The sequence below is a fragment of the Marmota monax genome, unplaced genomic scaffold, assembly GCF_021218885.2.
Source record: "Marmota monax isolate L192 unplaced genomic scaffold, Marmota_monax_Labrador192_F-V1.1 WCK01_AAM20220418_F8-fsc00012, whole genome shotgun sequence".
Classification (NCBI taxonomy): Eukaryota; Metazoa; Chordata; class Mammalia; order Rodentia; family Sciuridae; genus Marmota; species Marmota monax.
The window spans coordinates 28,939,292-28,962,241 of NW_026695227.1; the positions used below are offsets into that span (position 1 = coordinate 28,939,292).

Genomic DNA, 22,950 nt, shown 5'->3' on the forward strand with positions numbered 1-22,950 from the left:
CCAGAGACCATGCAGGGGCAGTGGGGTTGCTTTCAGCCACTCTGGGAGCAAGCTCCTCCATAGCTCCTTCCCAAGGGGCAGGGTCTGGCTTTCTCTGCCACACCCCCACACGCTGGCCTCGGAACACACATATCTTTGTTAATTTATGGGAACAATAAGGCTCCTCAGGGACCACCACTCCCAGCCAAACAGTCCTGCCCACACCCAGCTGTTTATCTCAGCTGCTGTGGAAAGAAAAGCAGGGCTCCCCGCCCCCATGCAACCAGGGCAAGGCCCCAACGCTGCCACACACATGCCATACATATGCAGTCTCTCTCGGTTCACTGTGAAAACAAATGCCAGGGCCTGGAGATGGCTGGACAACAGAGCCGTGAGGACAGAAGCTGGAAGAGGCCTGGTGTGGAGAGCTCTCTATTGAACACAGAGTCCTGCCTCTGCCCGGCTCTCCCACCCACTCCCAGGGCCTCACTGTCCCCCGTTCCTCAGCCTTGGGCCCCAGCGCAGATCCACTCCGAGGTCCTCCTTAGCCACCGGTCATCACAGGGGACAGGTGCCTCCATGCTGCCCGCTCCAGGGCCTCGAGTTACTCCACGGAGAGCCCTGCCCTGCAGGCCTCTTGGCCCAGGCTTGCTCTGGCTTTCCCCGCAGGAAGTGCCTGCTCCAGCCTCAGCCCCTCCTCACGGCTCCAGCTCCCGGGAGAGGCGGGAGAGTTCACGCTGGTTGTCGATGACCTTCAGCTGCTGGACATAAGCCCAGGTGCTGGCTGGACTCCGGGTGCTCAGGGACTGCTCCGAGCCTGGTAGGGGGAGAGCTGTCAGGGAGGTACCACTGCCACTTCACAGAACCCACCCTGAACCCCTCCACGGAGCTTTCCTGCCTCCACCACCACCTGCCAGAACTCGTCACCAGTGCCCAGGACTGCCAACCCTGCACACACCCCCCACAGATTTGGAGGACAAACTAACACTACAGCTAAGAGTACAGTCTGAAGAAAACAGATTAAAGGTTTCATACAGCATAATACCTCTTTACTAAGTTCAATGAGAACTAAAACTAAAAAAGATTTTGTCATTTTATACACACACACATACATATTTGATTTCAAAGGTGTGTATATGAGAGAGAGATAAAGCTATTCTGAAAAACAATGAATGACTTAAAATTCAGGATAGAGGTTACCTTGAGTGGGGAGAGGCAAGAGGACGGGGTATGTAAGTCATCGTTGATGTTCTCATACTTGACTTGGGCCCAGAGTAAATGTATACATAAGACAAGGGGCAAGGATGGCACTGTTGTATGGACCATGGGTTATGATTGACCCCACTTAATGCAACTAGGGTCCAATCAAACAGATGCAGGCTGGAGTCAAGGGCTTGGGTCCAGCTCCATCACCCCCACTCTGTCCTTCAGCAAGCTGTTTCAATGCTCCAGCTGTTTCCTCATGTTTAAGTTGGGACAACAGCATCACCTGTCTTGCGGATGTTGTGAAGAGGTCCCCATATCAGGAATACAAAGGCTTGGCTCTGTCCTGGCACATGGCCAGTGCCCAGAGAATGTCCGCCATGCTAACTATGGTCAGCGTTCACCCCTGCCCCACCCTTACATGTGGAAATCCTCGATGCCTGGCTGTCCTCGTGAAAGTGGGACACTCGGCTTCTGAGTGGTGAGAGAGGCACTGGGTGGGGAGAGAGGTAGGAGTCAGGGAGATGGGCCATGCCAGAGCCTTACAGGGGACACGAGGCGGGGAGGGGTCCCGCCCAGGGGAACCAGCCCTCTCACCGGTGCTGTGGCTTCGGCAGTGGTGCAGCATCCTCACAGCTCTGGCCATCATTCGCTGTGGGCAACACAAGGGCATGAGGTCAGGCTGCAGGATGGCAGCCCATCTTGCCCATGGGGAAGCTAGGAATCTGAGCTCCCTTGAACTGGGTGCTCCTTGGGACTAGTGGGTGGTAAGAGATGGGGTCTTGGCTGCTTCACCCTGGTACACCAGAGAAGGGACCGGGCAGAGGATGCAAGACAGCTCAGGAAGGACGTAGAGAGAGGGGACTGGAAAAGGCTCTTGTATGTTTGAGGCTGATCCCTAGCAGCCCCCAATGGAGAGCAGGCCCCCCAGTGGGCTGTGGAGTGAGGCAGGGGCTACTTAACAGGCATTCATATTGCTATTATTAATAACAAGTCTCAGGCACCTCCCATGCTGCCCCTTCCTGGACCATCATCATACACGCCAATCACGCCAGTGGCAGATGCTCCTTCTGCCTGAACTCACCATCTTCTCAAAGTTGATGAGATTCTCCACTAGTGTATGGTTTCCCTCGTGGATGAAGGTCATGTCTGCAAAGGGATGGTTTTGCTTGAAGGTCCCCAGACTCCGTTCCCCTCCTGTAGCCCAGGAAAGGGGAAGGGATAATAACGGGGAACCTGGCCTGTTCCACCCACATGGGCCTTTGCTTCTAGCTCCTCTCCAATCTGCAGCTATTCCCAGGTTCCAGGGCCTCAGATCATGGCCCCCCAGCATCACCCTATTTGCCTTTCCATCTTAACTCTTCTTCTGCCTGAGAGCTCCTAACTCATGCTCCCTGGGGCATCAACACAAAAGTGCTGGAAGGTCCCTGATGACTCAGGCATGAGGAGCTGGCCCCCTTACCTTTGAGGAGAAGGGGCATGAAGGGGATGACGGGAGGGGAGAGCTTGGTGAGGGCCAGTCGATACACTCGGTGGTTCCACGAGGGGTCCTGATGCGGGGGAAGCCATAGAGAGAGTCCTGCACACCACAAGCCACCACAACTCCCAACAACAAAACATCCCACCCCACCCAGAAGGGGCAGAACTCCCATCCACATGGCCACAGCAAGAGGCTCCATGTGCAGCTTCTCCTTGGACCCAGATGCCACTGAGTGGCACTCTGTGGCAGGCTGGAGAGGGCCCGAGGCCACTAACACTGCCAGTCTGCATGCATGTGGCTTCCCAGTCTCCCACTGGTCCCCAAGGAACTTCATGGCTATTAGTCACAGGGCCCTGAGGGTTCTGGGAAACCTCTGTGTGTCTCTCTGGTGAGTAAATTCCTCTAAACCTCTTGAGCCCCATGAGGTGAATTGTTTTCTCAAGAGCTCTAGGGCTATGCCAATACTACCTTGGCTCCATTCTTTCCTGAACACTTCAAAACCCTCAAAAATTCCAGGAGGTGGAGAGTTCAGCCTCTCAATTTATTCCTTACCCTATCCTTGAGGGTCCTGCAGGGGCCTCTGCCCAGGCCTGGCTCACAGAGGGCATTTAGCACCAGGCCCACTTCCTGGGTCTTTAAACAAAAGACCTGGAGCCCAATGTCTCCCTGACACTCCCTAGCAATTAAGACCCAGGCCACCCCATATGCCCTGTCCTGGTCTCATATCCTACATATATCGAGTGGTATGGCAAAGCACACAAACTCAACAACAACACTACACACCCCATCCCTAGCCATCTCCCCAGACTCACACACCAGGGGGAACTAGGCCCTAGGTCAGCATTAGGAACTCCGAAAGTGACCGAAGACAGGCAGAAAGGCTACTGAGAAGCCGACCAGGGTTTCTGAGGGAAGGAACAGAGCCCAGCACTCACCAGCAGCCTCTCCAGGGCTGAGTATAACTTCCGGACTTTGTGGGGCAGTCGCTGTGGAGGAGAAATGGGTGAGCTGCCACCATGGGATGGGACTCCAAAAGTGAGATCCCCACCCCCAATCAGGACTCCCAGGATAGGAAGGAGGCCTGACCTCAGGACAGGGATCCTCCAGGGGTACCTACCTCCCAGGTGTGGGCCAGGCGACTGATGGCTGAGTTGCTAAGGCCAAACATGATGGCAAAGAAGGAATTGAGATTCTTTTGCTCCTTGAGGCTGTGAACAGAAGACCCAGAGACCTTCAGGGCAATCAGCACACCCACAAGGCCCCCAAACAACAGCCAGGCCTGGGCCCAGGACCAAGCAGGCCAGCACTGCCTCTGCAGTGGGGTGGGAGGCAGAGCCTTTGGGGGACCCAGGAATAGAAGGGATGACAGATTTGGCAACACAGTGAGCAGGAAGGGGGCGTTTAAGAAACGGGGGCCTCAGGGCTCCGACCACACACCCAACAGACACTCACTGAGCCGCGAGCTTGATAAACTTCCTGAGCAGCTGGGTCCTCAGGCCGGGCACAGGGCAGAGACAGAGCTCCGTAGCCACCCAGTACTGCAGCTCATTGAAGCGGCGCATGAAGCGCTCCAGGTTGGCAGTGGTGACATCCCGCAGATGCTGGGGGCCCAGTACATAGTGGATCAGCTCCACCTGGATGGGACAGAGAAGAGGTTCAGCGTATGCCAGGCCGGGCACCCCGCCACAACCTCTCCTCCCTGCAGCTCTGCCTCCTGCACCTGGTGGATACTGTTGAAGAGGTTCCAGTCGTGGTCTGTCAGCTGGCCTGCCAGGTCCTTGGCGCTCACTGACTCCAGCCCCTCAGCAGAGCCCACAGTGGGTCCCAGCTGCTCTGGGTGTGGGGTCTGCAGGTAGGAGAGTGCTCAGGGGGTGCCTGAGGAATCCAGGGAGAGGGGTGGGGTGGGGAGAGAGGGCTTGGGGCAAAGACTCTGTGGCTATGTTCAGAAGGACTGTGGGACAGGCAGGGGACGGCAGGAAGTGGAGGGGGCTCTTTGGGATTTAGTAGCTACCTAAGGGGGCTTCCCAAGGAGGCATCTTTCTGTCATTTTCCCCAATGCTGCAGCCCCTCTCTGTGGAGTTCCTGTTCCCAAGGGGTGCCCTGATTACGGCAGGTTCTCTTTCTCCTTGGGAGCTGCTCCCATTCAGCATTATCATCCCCTCAATATTTGGAATCTTCCCATGAGCTGAAGCCCCCCTCCTTTCTCTTTTCCCTGAAGACCTAACAGCAACCAGAGCTAGACCTCTCCTTCTTTTCCCTAAGGCCCTCCCACAGAACCCACCCCTTCCACCCCCAAAACAGAGTTCCTCCCTAGGCTCTGGCTCCTTGCCTGGTCCCTACCAGCTCATGCACTTCCTGTGGGTCGACAACAAAGAGCCGCTCGTTGAGCCCCAGGGATGTGGCCACACCACGGGCATCTGGCTGCAGGCCAATGGCATCTGCAAAGACAGCAGAGGCTGCACTGAGTGGGGGCAGAGAGGGAGGCCCCGCAGAAGCCTGCTGGGGAGCTTCCTTCTCCCCATAGTGGCTAAAGCAGGGCATGTTGTTAATGCACAGGTGCACGTGCCTTCTCTCCACACCACCCCTGGCAGAACGCCCAAGGAGGCAACAAAGAGACTCGTCCAGACAGGCTGACCTTGGGCAAGGTTTCAACTTCCCTGGGCCTCAGTTTCCTCCTCTGTAAAATGGAGACAATAAGACTTGCCAAGTCAGATGAGTTGACTTATGTAAATATGGCTGTAAGTAGGTGATGCAGATAAAAATCCCGTTGAAAATTGGGAAATATCATATATGTCTTGGTGTTAATTTTTTTATTACTTTTATTTATTTATCTATTTTTTAAAATATTTTATTTACATTTTAGTTTTCGGCGAACACAACATCTTTGTATGTGGTGCTGAGGATCGAATCCGGGCCGCACGCATGCCAGGCAAGCGCGTTACTGCTTGAGCCACATCCCCAGCCCTTATTTATCTATTTATTTATTTATTTATTTATATGCAGTGCTAAGGATTGAACTCAGTGCCCCACACATGCTAGGCAAGCACTCCGCTGCTGAGCTGCACTACTGGCCCTTGGCCTTGATTTTATCAGCTCCTGGTGGACTGGGACTGTATTTTTAGTCATGTTTGAGTCTTCAGTCCCTAGACCACCAAAGTAAAGAAGACTTTGTGTACAAGGAAAACATTAGCTCTTATATTTATTGTTCTCATCTGTTTTACATTTCTTTTTGTGTATAGCTTTATAATTACATAATATTGATGAGATGATAAGTACATATAATTTATAAACAAATATATACTCAATGGGAGATTGGTTATAAAATGTTGATTACTGACATGGGGGTCAATCAGTGGTCTAAAATGTGTCTGGCACATAGTAGGGTCTCAATAAATGTGGACTTTGGGAAATTGCAACTCACCAGGTGGCCACCAGAGGGCAGTGCTTCCCATAGCAGAGCACACAGGTGACCTCATTGGTCTTTCCTCACTTCCTAAAGGGAGAAGGCTTTTCTCATCTCCACCCCTTACCATTATTCCCTGACTGCCCCAATTCCTATCACCCTGGACTCTAGCTGTCTGTTCTGGGATGCACCTTTCACAGAGAACAGTGTTTTTCAATGTCCCAAGTTCTCCAATGGCAGGTCACGGTAATCCTCATGCCACCAGAGACTAGATACCGACTTTGCCAGGCCCCCTGCTGCTTGCTCCACACACATTACCTTTAGTTTAATACCCACCACAATACCAATTGATAGGTACGATAATAGTGCCCATTTGACAGACAAGAAAATGGAGGTTCAGAGAGGTGAAGCAACTTGCCCAGTTAGCAGTTGATCTGGGATTCCAACCCAGACATGGCATTGGGCCTACACTCTCAACCATCCAGCTGATCTATCTTATCTGCCCATGGTACCTCTGACTCCATTGCTGACCCTCAAGAATATTTGCTGAATGTCTAAATGAACGAGGACTACCTAAGTCCAAAGGCCAGCTACCTTCTCACTGTAGAGCTTGGGAGAAACCACTGAGTTCCCTTGACCTTCAGTTTCCCTGTCTAAATATAGGATAAGGACCTATGTCACAGGCTTGTTATTAGGAGTAAATGAATAAATACATGAGAATGAGAACACTAGCAGCCAATACTCATGTGGTGCTGACAGTATGCCACAGACCATCCTGAACACATTACAGATGAGCTCATTTGATCCTCACAGTTCCTCTAGGAGGCAAGAACTCTTATTATCCCCATTTACAGATGATGAGATTGATCACAGAGAGTTTAAGTGGCCTGCTCCAGGACACGCCGCTAGTGAGCTGAAGGTCTAGTATCAGTCACGGGCAGCGGGCTCCAGAGTTCCTGCTCCTGAGCATTCCGTGCAAAGCAGAGAAGAGGGGAAAGAGAGGAGATGAACCTCTGGAAATGCTGCCCGTCACTAACCCTGACGGCGATGGTAAGATGATGATCTTAATTCGGAAAATCTGGACGTAGATCTGAGGGGGACCCTCCCTTGAGGTCCCTCCAGAGACGACTCACCACCTGCAGAATTGACCTTCACCAGCACCTGCCCCTTGGTCCAGCCGTCCTTCTGGGCCAATGCTGCCATCACCTCTCTCACAGAGGCTGTCACAGGTAGCTGCAGGGTCAGCACGGAATGGTCCGGGCGGCAAATGTCATAGGGGACTGGAGAGGAGGATGGGGCTGAGCTGTGGGAGAGGTCGCCTCATCCCCTGCCCCAGGAGGGAGAAGGCAGCAATTGCCTCGGAGGGAGGGACCCCGAGGGGTGGGGAAGGGCGAGTGATGGAGAACGTGGTGGGTAAGCTGAGTGCAGCCAGGTGTGGAGTCCAGGAGGCAGATGTGCCAGGCAGCCTGGAACCCCCTCAACCCAGGCACCCTGAGGTCGAGGAGAAGGGAGGCAGAGACACTAGGGGCAGATTCAGGCTCAGATCACCAACCTTTGTCTCCAGCTCGAATAGCACAGTTGCTACTGGGGAGCGGCTCTTCCTGGCTGGGGAGCCAAGCAGGCATATTCCGGGCCTGGGAGAAACAGAAAGTAAGGCTTGGAGGACACTAGGAAAGAGTGGCGGGGAGGGGACAGCGAAGGGTGTCACTGGGAGCAGGAATGACAACACATACCACCAGAGGGGTCTGCTTGTCACATTAACCTGAGCCCAGATAAGGCACTGGGGCTCCAGAGAAGAGACAAAACAGGTCTCAGGGTGGACATGTGTGTGCCTCACACACTGTAAGTTCTTCCCTCTCTGGCAAATAGGTCAGACTGGGCTGGGGCTGGGGCTCAGTGGTGGAGTGCTTGCCTAGCATGTGTAAGGCCCTGAGTTCGATCCTCAGCACCACATAAAAAATTAAATAAAGTTATCGTGTTCATCTACAACTAAAAATATTTTTTTTAATGTAGCTCTAGAGCTTTTCCAAGATGGAAAGACCTCAGCAATTGACCCTACTTTCTCTTCCTTTCCCTTCTTCAGCTGCCATCTGCCATGAACGAGGCATTGTTCTAAGTATTCTCAACAGTCCTTTAACAAAAGCATTATTCTCATTTTACGGATGAGACAACTGAGGCTCAGAGGGGTTAAGTAACATGTCCAAGGCTACACATCTGCTACAGTGGCAGAGTTGGAATCCTAACTTGCCCCTTCCTCCCTCTGTGCTCTCATCTCCTGTCAAGCCCCATAGCAGGCCCACCGTGGGCTGCTACTAGTATGGAACTTCTGCTGATGGAGCTTCCCTGTCATGGGTTCCTTTTCCCACCCCTGACTGTTTTTCCCAACTCTGGCACTAACTCTTTCTCCTCCCAGCTCCAAGGTTCAGAATTCTGTCCACTGCTCTTCCCTGGACTTCCTCCCAGCCCCTTATGCCTGCTGCACATGGATGACACAACACGCTGCCACCAGGGCTGGACTCTCCCGGGCCCTGGTCTGGAAACCTCCCATACTGCTCCACAACCATGATCCGTTGCCCCAACCTCACACCCCCCCCCCCCGCATGGCATCCCCCCACCAGCCTTCCAGACCACGGCCCCCTGGCCACTCTCCTGGGTCCCAGGCTGCTCCCCAGCCATGAGACCAAGCTGACTCCAGCTCCAGCTGCCCAGGCCTCACTCTGGCCTACCATGATGGCCCAGCTATTCTCCTCCCAGCTCACCTCTTGGGTCCCTCCATCCCTCCTGCTCCAATCTGCCTGACCAGGGCAAGCTTAAGCTCCTAACTGGCTTAGATGACCATCACTTCTGCTGGGAAAGCCCAGGTTATTCAGCTGACCTATTCAATCGCAAAGTAGATCTTGTCAATCCTTGGCTCCTACCCCTCTGTCATCTGCATTGATCCTAGGACAAAGACCACGCCCATTACCATGGCCCAAGGAGTCCCTCAGGCTCCGGCTTCTGCTTCTCCAGCCTCCCCTGCTGTCCCCGCTCTGTCTCCCTCCTCCAGGGCCACCTTGGGTCCTCTTTCTCCTCAACCCTCAGCCTCTGCAGCTCTCAGCTTCAAGGGTCACTTCTCCAAGGACCCTTTCCCTAATCCTGGGCACTCATTCAGCTCTTCCCCATCTCTGCTTTCAGAGACTTCAGTCTTTGTCTTTATACATCATGAGGTTGTTTCTCGGTTCTGCCCTCACCCGACTGTGAGCCCCGGGGCCAACACCACATCAATGGCAGCTAGCACAGTGCCTGGTGCTGGGAGTGTGAGGCAGTTCCTAAATGTCAGCCAGGAGTCGGGCAGAGCATGAACACAGAGGAAGCAGAGGCAGAGACCCCAATCATGAGGCTGACGTTCCCCTGGGATGTGATAAGTTAACCGGCAACAGGTAAGTAACAAACAAAGTGATTGGACAAGGTAGTGTGCCTCAAAGAAAATCATACAGGACACCTTGCAGGGCACAGGAAAGGGAAGGAGTGCTCTGGGCAGGGAAATGGGAGGGGCCCTCTCGGTGAACTCAACGTTTTTGGCTGAGATTTGAAAGAGAAGGATCTACTTAGGTCAAAGAACGTTCCATGCAGGGGAGTATACAAAGGCCCTGAGGTGAGACCAAGGGAAGAGGAGGCAGGCCAACAGGCATGGTGGTGCACGCCTGTAATCCCAGTGACTCAGAAGGCTGAGGCAGGAGGATCACAAGTTTGAGACTAGCCTCAGCAATTGAGTGAGGCCCTAAGTAACTTAGTAAGACTCTGGCTCAAAATAAAAAAAAAAAAAATATATATATATATATATATATATATATATATTTTAAAAAGGGCTGGGGATAGAACTCAGAGGTAAAGTGTGACTGGGTTCAATCCCCAGTAAACACCGCCCCCCCCCAAAAAAAAGAGAAGGAGGCAGAAGAAGCCTGAAGCAAGCAGGTGGGCGGGACAGATGAGATGGGGCAGGCGAGGCGAGGCAACCTTTCCAGCCCTTTTCCCACTACTCTTCATCAACATCTCAGCTCCAGTCACATTGTATGCCCCTCTGCTCCCCCATCCACAGTGAGAATGACATTGACCACCTCTTCTTCCTGGGGAGGGAGTGTCAGCTTCCTCTGGGCTCCTGTATAGCTACCAGGAACCTTAGGGCCTCAGGGGCAAACTCAGCCATCACATTGCATCTCCCGGCTCACCACGAGCATGAATAATCTCTCAAAGGAAAAAAAAAGCCCCTCAGAGCCCAGCGTGATGGCACATGCCTGTAATTCCAGTGGCTCGGGAGGCTGAGGCAGGAGGAACATGAGTTCAAAGCCAGCCTCAGCAACTTAGCAAGGCCTTACGCATCTCAGAGAGATTCTGTCTCTAAATAAAAAATAAAAAAGGACTGGGAATGTGGCTCAGTGGTTAAGTGCCTCTGGGTTCAATCCCCAGTACCCTAAAAAAAAAAAAAGCCCCTCAGAGTGGTGGGGGGGTGCCTCCTTATAACTCAGTGTCTCCCCAGGGCCCAGCTTGGGTGTCACACACAGCAAGGGCCTCAGGAATGTCCATCACAGACTCAAGGGCTGATCTTTGGGTGGGGAACCCTCCCACATGGGCCCCTCCAGGTGAGGGAGCTAGATGGGCAGAGGGAAGAAGGAGGAGCCCTGCTGAGACTGGGCAGTTACCTTCATCATAGGAGAAGCGTTCCCACAACCATTTTCCAACCTGTGGAGAGAAAGAGAGAAGGAAGGTGAGAGAGAGGCAAGGCATTCCTGGGAACAGGGAGTCTTGCAGAGTCAGGAGCAGACGGCCCCAGGCTCTGGACTCCACCCCTCCCCCACCAGCAGCTCAGAGGGAAGTCTCTGTGAGTAGCCCAGAGTGGGTCAAAATGGGCTTGAAATCAGAACCCTGGATTCTGTGACTTTCCCAGGCCAGCTGGGGAGGAGCAAAACCAGAGGGAGACTCAGGCCCAGGGTTCCAGATGGAGCACTGTTTCAAGTGAACTCTCACCCATCCACCAACCCTAGCCATCCACGGGAACATCTGGGAAATTTGCCAGGTGGGGCTGGTGAGGCCGGGCACAGAGGGGTAATAAATGTGTACTGAATAGAGGAAGCGAGAACTACAGGTGCACGCTGGGCAGAAGGAGCAAATGAAGAATTGCATGTTGCTTGAGAACGGATGGTGAGCTGAACAGCAGAGTGACTGACAAGAACAACTAATTGAAGCTGGGCGCTGTAGCCTGTAATCCTAGCAGCTCAGGAGGCTGAGACAGGAGGATGGCAAGTTCAAAGCCAGCCTAGCCTCAGCCATGGAGAAGCACTTAGCAACTCAGTGAGACCCTGTCTCTAAACAAAATACAAAATAGGGCTGGGGATGTGGCTCAGTGGTTGAGTGCCCCTGAGTTCAATCCCTGGTACCAAATAAATAAATAAATAAAAATGAAAAAGGCTTGGGGATGTGGCTCAGTGGTTGAGTACCACTGGGTTCGATCCCCAGTATTTAAAAAAAAAAGAACAAGTAATTGAAGTTGGTGGTGCTGCCTAGACTTCAAAATCCAGGTGCTCGCCCGGAGTGTTCACTCCCAGTTCCCATTGCAATGCCAGGTACGAACAGGACAAAGTAAATTAAGTCAAAGGGCACCTGTGGTGTCGCCGCCTCTCTGGCCACTGCTCCCTCAGCAGGTTGATAAGTCGGGCGTCCCTGCTCACCAGGTCTGAGAGTTTCTGTAAAGAATCAAGATTCCCTAAGATGGCTGTAGCTGTGCCAACCCTGAGCAGCTTGGCCAGTCCTTGCCTCACGCCCAGGTACCTGGAGGAAGTTGGTGGCCACAGGGTCTGTGTGGAGCATGGGGCCATAGAGGGCCACCCACTGGCTGACTAGACGCAGAATCTGCTGCCTCTTATTGCAGATGTAAGTGCTGCGCTCCTGCTCGCTGCCTCCCGCAGGCTCTGCGGGCTCCACATGGAAGGTGGGCACCAGTCAAGGGAACCAGAACTGGCAGGCAGGACCACCCACCACACCTGAGGCAAAGGAGCGGCAGGATGCCCAGGGTCCACCCACAAGCTGGGCCTGGCATGAGGCTGGTGCTGGGGGTTCACCACAGCCAAGCTGATGGGGAGCTCATCCCTCAGCTCCACGTACCATCCCACCCTCGACACACATCACCCTGGGGCTGGAAGGATATTGGTGCAGGAGGGCAGCACAGAGCTGGGCGCTGGGCATGAAGACGCTGTGGGTCAGGAGGAAGTCACTGAGGAATGTCTCTGTTGGACAGGTAGGGGGACATGAGGAGCTTCAGAGGCCAAGTCCACTGATCACAGGTGTACGCACAGCTGGAGTCTCCCTTCCCCAAGTTCCAGCACTGGCAAGGTACCAGCAATGCCCAGTCCCTGAGACAGCACTCCCTGCCCAAGCCAAGAGCGTGGGGAAGAGGACTTCCTGCCAACTGGCTGTGTGGACCAATCCTGCTCCCAGTCAGGTCAGATGCTAGGTGCCTGGCCCCCTCCCAGGCTGCGCTGACCACCCAGTGAGTCAGAGAATAGGCAGGGTGTCTCCTGCCCTACCTGTTGGGTCATGAGCACTGGAATCCGGCCGCATGGCTTCTAAGAGAAGTTCTAGGATCTTCTCTGGGGTGCCAGACATCACTGTGTACCTAGCAGAAACAGCTCATCTATAGTGCTTTTGTGCCACTCCTCTCCATTCCCACACCCAGGACAGACATCAGTAGTAAATCATATGACTCTTCTTAATTTACCAACCCTGTCCCACCTTGGGATGCGGGTGAGGCTGATTCAGGGGCTACATCCTAGTTCCTTGATACTTCCCCACTCCCAGGGGCAGGAGGGCAGGGATATGACACAGGGAAAGGGGAGAAGCGTGGAGAGGGCACCACAGTGCTTCTGTTACCGGTTCCTGCCAGGGGTCGGGGGGCGAGAAGGGCCAGTGCCCTGAGAGGTTCTCTCCAACACCAACACTACTTTGCCGTGTTCTTCCAGTCTCATGGTCTTCGCTTCCACATCCTGGAAACAAGCCACATCTGGCATTTAACACAACCAGAGCTCCTCTCTGGACCCTCCCCACACCTCCTCCCTCCAGACCCTGAGCCCAGGAAGTTTCCACAAGGCTCCTCAGCTGCCCAGCCCCCAGCCTGAACCCCCTCCTCCACCCTTTTCCTATATGGACCCTGCTTCTCCATGGCACTGCCTTCCCTGGCACCCTAGTCTCCCACTTGTGCACCCACCACTCCCCTCCCTCCCACATCAAGCCGGAGGTCTCACTGAGCCCCTCAGCATGCCATGGGCATTCACCTTCTCACACACACCTGAGGTCCCCACTCCCAGTCACATATCCCAGCATCTCCCTGTAGGCTCTCTCTGGTCCCTACCCTTTGCCCCATACCACCTCCCTAGGCCTCTGTCACCTGCTTTCCCCACCCCCATATTGGCACCTTGACAATGCGGTTGAAATCCTGCTTGTCCACACGTAGGAAGTGACAGTTATTTTCTCTCAGGATGATGGTGGCCGCCCGGGGTGCATCATTTACCAGAGCCAACTGTCCAAAGTCATCTCCCTCATGCAGTGTGGTCACCAGTCCCTGTAGCCAGGTCTCAGTCACAGCCCACCCCACTCCCAGCCCTTGGGACAGACCCAGAAAGGAGACATGGGGAATCAGCAGCCTTGGGACTTGCAAAGGCACTGCCCACAGGACAGGAACCTAGGAATAGTCACAACCAGGATGCTGAGGTGGTCAGGAGGGAGGACTCACCTTGCCATGGGTCACCACGTTGACAGACCCCTTCCAGATAATGTACCATGAGGTGCCTTTGTCCCCCTGGCTGAACACTGACAGAGGCACAGATCAGACACAGCCCCTTCTGTCACCCACCACTCCTCCATGGCTCCCGCCCCCGTCCAGGCCCCTGTGCCCAGCCTGACTTACACACAGTCCCTGCCTTGCTATGTGGTTCAAAGAGCAGAACTGCTGCTAATTCCCGCTTCACCTATGAGTAGGGAGAAGAGGGTCAGTGGGGGAAAGCTCAGGTGGAGGGTCAGGCTCGGGGAGAGGCGAGTACTGGGTGACAAATGTGGCCAGGCCTCCACTCATCCCTGGGATACAGCAGGAGATACAGCAAGGAGAAGAAGTGACCAAGAGAGACGGGAGTATATTCAGACTGAAGGCTGGGGCCAGAAATTAGACCGAAAACCAAGCCACAGACAGAGGAGAGCAGGCTGTCTCCTGGCCAAGCAGTGGAAGTCACAGAAGAGGAGATTCTGGGGAAAGAGCTAGCCCAGCGGGACAGACTGGGGGAGGTGGACTGACCGAGTTGGAGAGGTGGGCCACAGCCTTGATGTGCAGGAGCTCCTCGAAGATGAGGTCCAACTCCTCATCTGTGCGCTGACCGGGGCTGCGGGCACAGGAGTGACAGGAACACAGGCTGAACTGTGGCCCGGGGCCAAGAAGGGAACCACCCCACCCAGCCAGCTTGCTTGCAGGGCCAGATGGCACCTCCGTCATGATCGTTATCAATAACGGGCTAACCTTTGCGGAGTGTGCCCCGGGTGCCGGACACTGTGCTAAGCACCTTACACGCGTGATTTCATTCTGTCCTCATAACAGCCCTGTGATGCGAATACTGTTATCCTCTCTTGACAGAAGAGGAAGCTGGCATCGAGAGGCCTGAGGCCACTTGGCTAGTAGCTGGTCAAGCTGGAATTTGAACCCCAACCTGCCTGCAGATATCAAAGCCCACCCTCCCTCAGCCATGACTGCGTCTCAGAGTGGGACGGGTCCTCCAGAGATCCTCTGGCATTGAGAGAGAAAGAAATAAGGTGGGGGGGGGGGGTGTCTCAAGATCAAACAGCAAATTCATGGCAGAATGTGGGTCAGAGCTCAGGTCTTCTGGGTTCCTTCCCTCAGAGATGAATCTGAGAGCCTTTGGGGTCTGAATGCAGTGTGGGTCCTGGCATTGGGGGGTGCAGGGCTCCCGACTTACGGCTTTCGAAGTGCTACAGTGAGCAGGGCATCGGGCCCCCGCTGGGAGAGCAGCGCCATTGCCTCCACCAACTCCTCCTCCATCTCATGAGCTCCTGTGGGCTCTGGCTCTGGCCCAGGGAACCGGTAAAACTGGGCATCTCGGTCCTGGAAGGTCCAGTCGTGTTTCACTGGGGAGCCGAGGCCCAAGCATGGAGAAGGAGAAGAAATTGAGGCCATGTAGGTATGAGATCCACACGTTGATGCCAGCCTCCTCTGTAATCCCCACTGGTGCCTGATCCCCAGGTCTGCCCTGTCCCCTTTCACCAGCCCTAGATGCCCTGTCCTAGGCTCAAGCTCACCATGGCAGAGGGCACCTTCATCCAGCAGCACCTGGCAGATGCCCACAGCCTGGCTCCGAGAGTGGACCCCAAGCCCCAGGGCCAAGACCCAGTCCACCAGCTCCCGACCAGAACAGCACTGCCTGTGGGAAGTGGAAGGAGACCAGAAAATCAGATGGAAGGCAGGGTGGGCGGAGGCTCTCCATCCAGACAGGCACCATTGGATGCCCAAGCCTAGTGCTTCTCCCAGAAGCAGGGGTAGGAATAAAGTAGGAAAAGAGAGAAAACAGCAGGCACCCCAGGGCCTCCACTCACCGGTAGAGCCTGAGATGATACTTTCGGTCACGGATGAGGGTTGGGCAGGTGGCCAGGAGATGTCGGTGCAGGTGCTTTCCAGCCCTGAGCACCCGCTCTGTGGAAGCCTTGGAGGGAGGAAGAGCATGACAGCCTCAGATCCTGAACCCCTCAGCTGGTGGCTCTCTTCCAGGTCTGCCCCTCCCCCTCTCATACCTGCTCCAGGCTCACACTGAAATCCAGGGACTCCTCGCTGTTGGTGAGCGGCGTCTGAGGGCAGTGGGGAGAGTCTGTGGGTCAGCGCAAGACTTTCAAACAGCTCTGGAGCCCCTCACTGCTCCCCTAGCTCCCGCTCTTGCCCAGTCCCCAGCCCCAGATGCATTCAGTTAGCCACTCATGCAACAATTAAACATTTGCTGCACACCTTGTGCACCAGGAATCACCTCTCCTCACACCGCCACCCCTATCACTAGACCCTTCTCTTTCTTGCACACCCAAGCACTGTGATCCTACTGATGAGACCCCAAAATCTCCATTCTGAGCTGGGTGTGGTGGTACACACCTATAATCCCAGCAGCTCAGAAGGCTGAGCCAAGAAGAAAACAAGTTCAAGACCAGTCTCAGCAACTTAGCTAGGCCCTTAGCAGCTTAGTGAGACCCTGTCTCAACAAAACAAAACAAAACAAACAAAAAAAAAAAAAACGATGCTATATAGGGGAAAGAGCAATAGAGCTGGAAGAGCATAAGGATGTGATATAAGAAGACATGAGACTGGACAGGACAGGAGCAGCTCAGGGGACCTAGGAACAAATTTTGAGCTGTAGCTGCAGGCTGATCTCAAGCCCTGGTTCTTTGCCCAACCACAGGATGGTAGGCAGGTTTTATGCTTTCTGTGGGCTTTGGTTCAGCATACTCATTAAAAACAGAAACCCCCAAGCCAAACTGTTGGATTCAAATTCCTACTCCTCCATTCACAGGTTGTGTTATCTTGAACAAGTGATTTACCCTCTCCCTGCCTCAGTTTCCTTATGTGTAAAGTCTATAAAGCACTAATATTACCAGTGTACAAGCCTTTGGAAGGACTACATGAGTTAATACATATTGAATGTTGAAGCCATTGTCCGGTATGTAGTTGTGTATACATGTTAGCTATTATTATTCATCTGTGAAGCACAGGGTGGGGCTGCTTGCTCGAAGGCTTCTGCAAGATGCTGCGAGTCCATAACCCTGTAAAAGCGAGTGCAGCCTTGGCAGTACACAGGACTGCTCAGAAAGATGGGGCTTATTGTAGACGCACTGGTTAACAAGGTTTCCCTGTCCTTGGTATCAGTTGAGCTCCCCAGACTCTAGATCCTGGATACCCTGGGATATCAGTCATGAAAGCCCCTCACAACCCTTCTTTTCCAGTCTCCTGAGAACGGGAGTTTGTAAACAGCTCTGGACAGGATGCTCTGCCCTCTATGAGCCCTCCCAAAGGCAGAGCACTTCACAGTTTACAAAATATATCCACCTCCTTGATGTCATTAGATCCTAGGTAACATAGGATCCGGGGTGAAATAGGCATAGCAGATATTATCTGTCCTGTGTGACTTACAGGGAAACAATGTCTTGAGGTAAAATGCCCTGTGTAACTGCCATGCAGGCTCAGGACCACCAGCCAGCCATGGATAAACCGAGTTCTACCCACAGTGCTCACATTCTTGGTCTCACTCCACCCACCACAGTGCCTGTTTCCTCTTCCCCACTCCCCCTTCCTCTCAGCAGCAACACCTCTCCTGCTTTCCCACCTGCACTCTGGGCCCTGGGAAAGACCTGGTCAGGGAGCTAGGACCTAAGCCCTCTCCCCTGAGCTGGCAGGTCCCTTGTCGCAGGCATCTTGCCACTGTGCCCAGGCAGAGGCCTGAGGTCTGGCATGCTTGGGTGCCTGGCGCAAAGCTGGGCGGAAGTCACTAGGTGTCCCAAGGGTATCCCTGCCCGGGTCATGGGGCCCAGTCCAGTGCCAGACACAGAGCCCTGGAGACTTAATGACAGGAAATGAGGAGGAGGAGGAGCCAGGAAAGGAGGAAGGGCAGGAATGCTACCCGGCCAGACCCCTGTGTCGGAACAAACAGTGCCTAAGTGCTGATGACTTCTTGTTGTTCATGTCAAAATGCCCAGGTCGTCCCAGTCCCTGCCCCAGCTCCCTTTGGTGCCCACAACCCAGGTTTCAGCACTGGCTCCTTCCTGGTATTATTCTGACTTAGGAGGGCACATTGCAGGGGGGCCATGTTCCAGGCCACGTGAGCAGGCTGGTCTTTCCTGTTCTACCCCAGGGGATGAGCACAATGGTCAGAAAATTCCCCTCCATGCCCGCATGCAGGGGCTCAGGACAGGATCTTAAGGCCTCTCTGTCATTTCACCAAGGAAAGCAGAAGCCCAGAGAGCTGAAGTAACTTACCAGAGGCACACAAGCACTTAGGAATAGAAGATTCTACTGATTGACTGCTCCCAATGCTGACCCTAGAAGTAGGTATTTGTATCCTATTTCACTGCTAGAGAAAAGGAGGCTCAGAGGTTGCATAACCTGCCCTACAGTTGGTAATCACACTTGGCTCCAAAGTTCTCAGCACTGCGCCCCACTGTCTCCTGTGACGCCTACCCCCAGCTTCCCCTGCTGTGTGGATACAGAGATAGCAGAAGTATTCTGCCCTCAGGAATGTTCCATGGGTAGGTAAGTTTGGAAAACATGGTGTTAAACAAAATTAGACAGCCTTGTTATGAGCTCCTCTATGCCCCGGGAATGTTCATGTGCATGGGAACCTCAGGGATGGGGCGAGGAGGGGCAGTGAGTGTCAAGTGTGTGTGCTCCTGAACCAGACATCTGAGTTCAAATTCTCCATCTTGCATTATTATCTGGTTGTGTGATCTTGTGCTGATTATTTAAACTCTCAGTGCTCTAGTTTCCTCATCTGTAAAATGGATTTGATAATAACAATACCCATCCCCTAAGGTAATTATGAGATCAAATGAGTTAATGATGTCAAGCATGCAGAGCAGTGCCCAGCACACAGTAACTGCTTAGTAAATGTTAAGTACAGTAACCTGACCAATAATTTCATGATGGGCACCTATTACCTGGACACAGTGCAAAAAATTAAAAAAAATAAAAACGCAGTTCTATGGCTGGCCCTGCACCTGATCGGATCACCCTGAGTGTCAGTTTAGTGGTTCTTAGTTGGAAAGAAGTGCAGGTCAAGGTCCTTGCCCTCCTCCTCCTCTCAGTCCTGAACAAGAAGGATTCATGGTGGAAGAGGAGGTGCTAGGTCCCCTGGCACTAACACAGTCGCCTACCCCACCCTCCCTCCCTGTCACTGAGTGTCAGAGCAGGGCTGGAGGGACAGGCACAGAGCCAGACAGCATGGGGACCTGTCAAACCAGTTCCCTTGGGCCATGGCTAAGGTCCCAGACCAGGCTGTGCATAGTGGCCAGGGAAAGAGTGCATGGGGCGGGGATGCCATGGAGGTCAGTGCTGGACTCAGCAACTGGAGAAAAGTACTGCGGGGCAGTATGAGCATGGAATCCACAGCTGGACTGCCAGAATACAGTGCCCAGCTCTGCCACTTAGCAGCTATGCAACCCTCCCCTGTCACTCAACCTCTCTGGGCCTCCATTTTCACATCTATAAAATGGGGACAATGACATTAGGACCCATTCCACAGGGCTGTTGTGAGCATCATTTGATATAATAAAGGTAAGGCTCGTAGTACCTAGGACATAAACACTACGTTACTATAAGCTACCACCATTATTTGCACAGGTTGGATGAAGTATGTTTTCTGTCTTAGACAAGAGGGCCACCTTCCCCCACGCAGTCACTCCTGGGCTTCCCTGAGCCTACGGAACCCACCAGAGGTCACCCTGATCTTGCCCTGCCCCCAGATATCAGATGAGATCTCATTTCCCCCTTATAATTTCCGAAGATGTTCTTCATCCCATTCTAGTGTCATCTTTGCCATAGTTGGTAAGTTCTTTCTGTATATAACCTCAAGTCCTCTTGTTGTTTTCATTTCTACTTGTCCTGGTTTAGAGACAGAAACAGCTGTCTTCAGACCTCTTCTTTGAGAGGTTGATGGATTTTCCCCTGGGCTTTGTGAGAGGTAGGCGTGTTCCAAATAATTCCCAGCCTTGTCCTGAAGCTGTAGTCTTAACCTCCTTCAACCAGTGTGTGCACACTCCCTGTGGGTACTTGTCCCCTCATGGGAGCCCTCCAAGAGCCAAAGGCATCATTGAGAGGTGCAGCTTTACAGGCACCCAGAGCCCCTTAAACCTGGGCACAATGGACTGAAACCACCCCATCCCCCGTCCCTAGGGATGGCCATCAGGAGAGGGTGAGCCTCTAACAATTTAAGCTCCCTCGAGTCACCAACTCCCACTACCCCCCACACCCACCTGGCATGGGAGAGGCCTTGATTCTGTGCCTTTGACCCCATTTACACTCCAGCAACCCTCACCCCCACCCTTCCGGCTTCCCCAGCAGGCCAGCCCTTCAATTCTGGGGCCTCAGGAGACAGTGTGGCGGCCTCCTCTGCTCCCTCCCAGACTTTGGATCCCAGGAGATCCTCCAGTGACCTCATTGTCCTGGTACCTGACCTTCCCCCTCCCATCCCCTACCTTGCCTCTACAAGCTGGGAAGGGGACAGGAAATGCACAAGTAATTATAGCCTGAGAGGGAAGGAGGGAGGGAGGGTTCCAGCCCACTGACTCCAAGCAGTAGCTGTTGCTGTGACGGAGAGCCAAGGGGTAGGGGAGCACGACCAATGGCCCCAGAGGCACCTATCAGGAAGTTCAGGGACAGAGGAGCTGGGGGAGAACTGGGATGGACACTCTCTCAATTCTGATTGCAAAGAGGACCCCCTCATCTTGAAAGGCCTTGGTTTTCTCAACTCAGCCTCATGTTTTGGTAAATAGAAATGGCACTTAGGCAAGGTAGGAGGAGGGAGAAGATGGTGGCGGTTCTCCATGAAGGGCCTTGCTGATAAGAGATGAGATCTCCCGGGTTTGTCACCCACTCCTGCTTCCCCTAGACCCCTTTACCTGGTACCATCCTCCCTGCCTACCCTGCCATACATACAAGTGGGAACATGCAGTGGTCACACAACTGACTCTCAGGTGAAGGGACGCTATTAAGCCTGGGTGGTTGGAGAAAGCTTCCAACTGAACAGACTCTACAGTCATTATCCAGCCCCCTTTTCTCCCTAGCACCCCATTTCCCTGCTCCTGGTCCCTCTTTCATTCTTTTAGCTCAAGAGATTTTTTTCCCACTGGCAAAAAGAACTTCAGGATCCTTGATTATCCATATTTCTTAGAATCCTCCTGAGTGCCCCCAAAGTCAGATGCCTGGCATTGTCCACATGATCCCAAGATCAAAAAGCAGAATCAGCCCAGTTCAATTGCTCACTAAAGGAGAATGTTGCCACGGTGACATGTCAAGAGCAGTAACCAAGCTTACTTCACCTCCCACTTGAGCCCGCCCCCATATTTCCCACCCCCACCTGGAGAGAACACACAAGCACCTACTCAATGCTTGGCACACACAGGTGACAGATATTTTATAAGCTTTTTTTCTCTTTCCCTGTGCCCCGGTGGGGGTACTTGAGCACCACAGGCACACAGATACACAGGGTGCCGCTGTGTGAGCCACCCACACACACTGCAGCCACACTTCTCCACTCTCCATCCACACCAGCTGCACCACACTGCACCCCCAGAGCAAGCTGGACCACCAGCAGCACCTGATATTACAGTACAGGCTCCCTCCAGTCCTGGTGACCTGGACAGGCAGAGGACACTCACCCATCGAAGCCCCTGGATGCGGCTGGGGCGCCGGTGCTCAAGCAGCAGCTGGTAGGAGCAGCTTCTGGGTCGATGCATCCTCTTCAGCACCATGTTGAGCAGTGTCCCCTCTGGCACCAAGTCAGGGAGGCCTCCCACTTGCGGTGCTCCCAGAGCCAGGTTATCCTCCACAGCCGGGCCCACCTGCCAGCGGCTCTCACCTGGCAAGCCCACCTGTGAGGGGGGGAGGAAGGTGGACAGCCATAGGCAGTGACTAGGGCAGCTGGATAGCCACACAACTGCCCCAGGCAGAAGAAACACTTCCTTAGAGTCCTCTGGACTGGTCAGGCGGAGGTGCTGCTCCCCTGCCAGGAGCCGGGGGAGGGACAGGAAGACCTTCACCGGAGCCTGCTGGTCTGGCGCACTTAGGGGTCTCCAGCTGGCTTACTGAGAAGACCAGGCCCTTCTTCTCAGTCTCTCTGGAATTCTGCCCCACCTCACTGCTCGTGCCCTTGCAGGAATCTCCACTCCTTCCAGCCCGAGGCTATAGGCTCATGGATCCCCCAGAATTGCAGCTTCGGCTCAGATCCTCCTCCCCATTTCCCTCCCCCTCCAAAACTCTCCCCCCTTAAACTCCCCACGGTGTTGGCTTCCTCTCCCGCCCACTCCTGCTCCTCCTCCCTGACCCTGACCCCACCTCACCCACCTTCATGTTCCTTCTCTAGATCGCACAGCCTTGCAGCCTCTAGCCGAGATTGGGGGATCCCGAGTCAGCCCCCCGTCAGTTCCACAGGGGTACCCTGGACGGGTGCCGGGTGCCGGCGTAAGTCCCAGGGGCAGTGAACAGGGCTAGTTCCGACCGGAACCGGCTCTGAGGACAGCAAAATGCAGGACTGGGTGCAGAGGCTCGTCTTGGGTGAGTAGAGGGTAGAGGGTGTGGGGGGAGCACCCCCCACACACACCCGGGCCCAGCGACTAGGAGCCCCGAGCCTCCGCCTTCGTCCCAGACGAAAGAGCCAGCTGGCACAGGGCGCTGAAGCGAGGCTGCCGCTGGCACTGGTCCGGGAGGGAGCTGTCACACCCCCTGCGCTGCCCGCCCCCTTCCCCTCCCTGGACTGGCCGAAGGGGTGGGGAGCAGCCGCTGGGCCTGACCGTAAGGGAGGGCGTAGGGGAAGGGGGCGGGCACTGGCGGGGGCGGGGTGGAGTCGGCACCCAGGGGTAAGTACAGTGGGCACCATCTGGAGCCCGGAGAAACCCCAGTGGGTAGGAAGGCTCTAGGGTGTGTGCAGGGGCAGCAGAGGCCGGGGTGTCGAGGTTAGGGCGGTGAGTAGCTGCACCGATCGCCACGTGGCCGGGAGGAGAAATGCAAACAAGGAAACCGAGGGAAGGGGGAGGGGGTGAGTCATTGCTGCCCCACCCGGGAGGGAAATCCGGGCTGGGGCCGCTTCCCGGCCGGGGGCGTCCTGCCTCC

The 22,950-nt window shown here is 54.3% G+C and overlaps 1 protein-coding gene across 5 annotated transcripts; it reads right to left on the reverse strand.

Moving 5' to 3' along the window:
• Positions 1 to 395: 395 nt before the first annotated feature.
• Positions 396 to 22,549, reverse strand: Rapgef3 (Rap guanine nucleotide exchange factor 3). 5 transcript variants are annotated; one of them, XM_046435709.2, is made up of 29 exons: positions 22,186 to 22,549; positions 21,501 to 21,713; positions 15,885 to 15,938; positions 15,690 to 15,796; positions 15,396 to 15,517; positions 15,056 to 15,224; positions 14,383 to 14,467; positions 14,002 to 14,062; positions 13,828 to 13,904; positions 13,510 to 13,656; positions 12,969 to 13,081; positions 12,626 to 12,714; positions 12,247 to 12,325; positions 11,871 to 12,030; positions 11,703 to 11,785; positions 10,745 to 10,784; positions 7,618 to 7,699; positions 7,199 to 7,345; positions 6,084 to 6,155; positions 5,003 to 5,100; positions 4,383 to 4,508; positions 4,115 to 4,296; positions 3,780 to 3,870; positions 3,598 to 3,648; positions 2,645 to 2,732; positions 2,267 to 2,379; positions 1,780 to 1,834; positions 1,604 to 1,675; positions 396 to 796 (listed from the first exon to the last, which is right to left on the reverse strand). In XM_046435709.2, exons 1-29 carry the CDS (start codon positions 22,189 to 22,191, stop codon positions 678 to 680), a joined length of 2,901 nt encoding a protein of 966 aa, XP_046291665.1. In that variant the 5' UTR covers positions 22,192 to 22,549; the 3' UTR covers positions 396 to 677. The 5 variants fall into 5 exon arrangements, with proteins under 5 accessions (XP_046291665.1, XP_046291666.1, XP_046291667.1 ...); XM_046435710.2 differs by having other exon boundaries at positions 2,267 to 2,331; positions 22,186 to 22,548; XM_046435711.2 differs by lacking the exon at positions 6,084 to 6,155 and having other exon boundaries at positions 22,186 to 22,548.
• Between the last annotated feature and the right edge of the window lie 401 nt (positions 22,550 to 22,950).

What these genes read in the sequence shown, in the direction of transcription:
- Rapgef3 (XM_046435709.2), bottom strand. An exon ending in TAGCAAGGCAGGGACTGTGT is followed by an intron (nt 13,905 to 14,001) that starts GTAAGTCAGGCT and finishes TGCCTCTGTCAG; the next exon opens with TGTTCAGCCAGGGGGACAAA. An exon ending in CTGCCGAAGCCACAGCACCG is followed by an intron (nt 1,676 to 1,779) that starts GTGAGAGGGCTG and finishes CTCCCCACCCAG; the next exon opens with TGCCTCTCTCACCACTCAGA.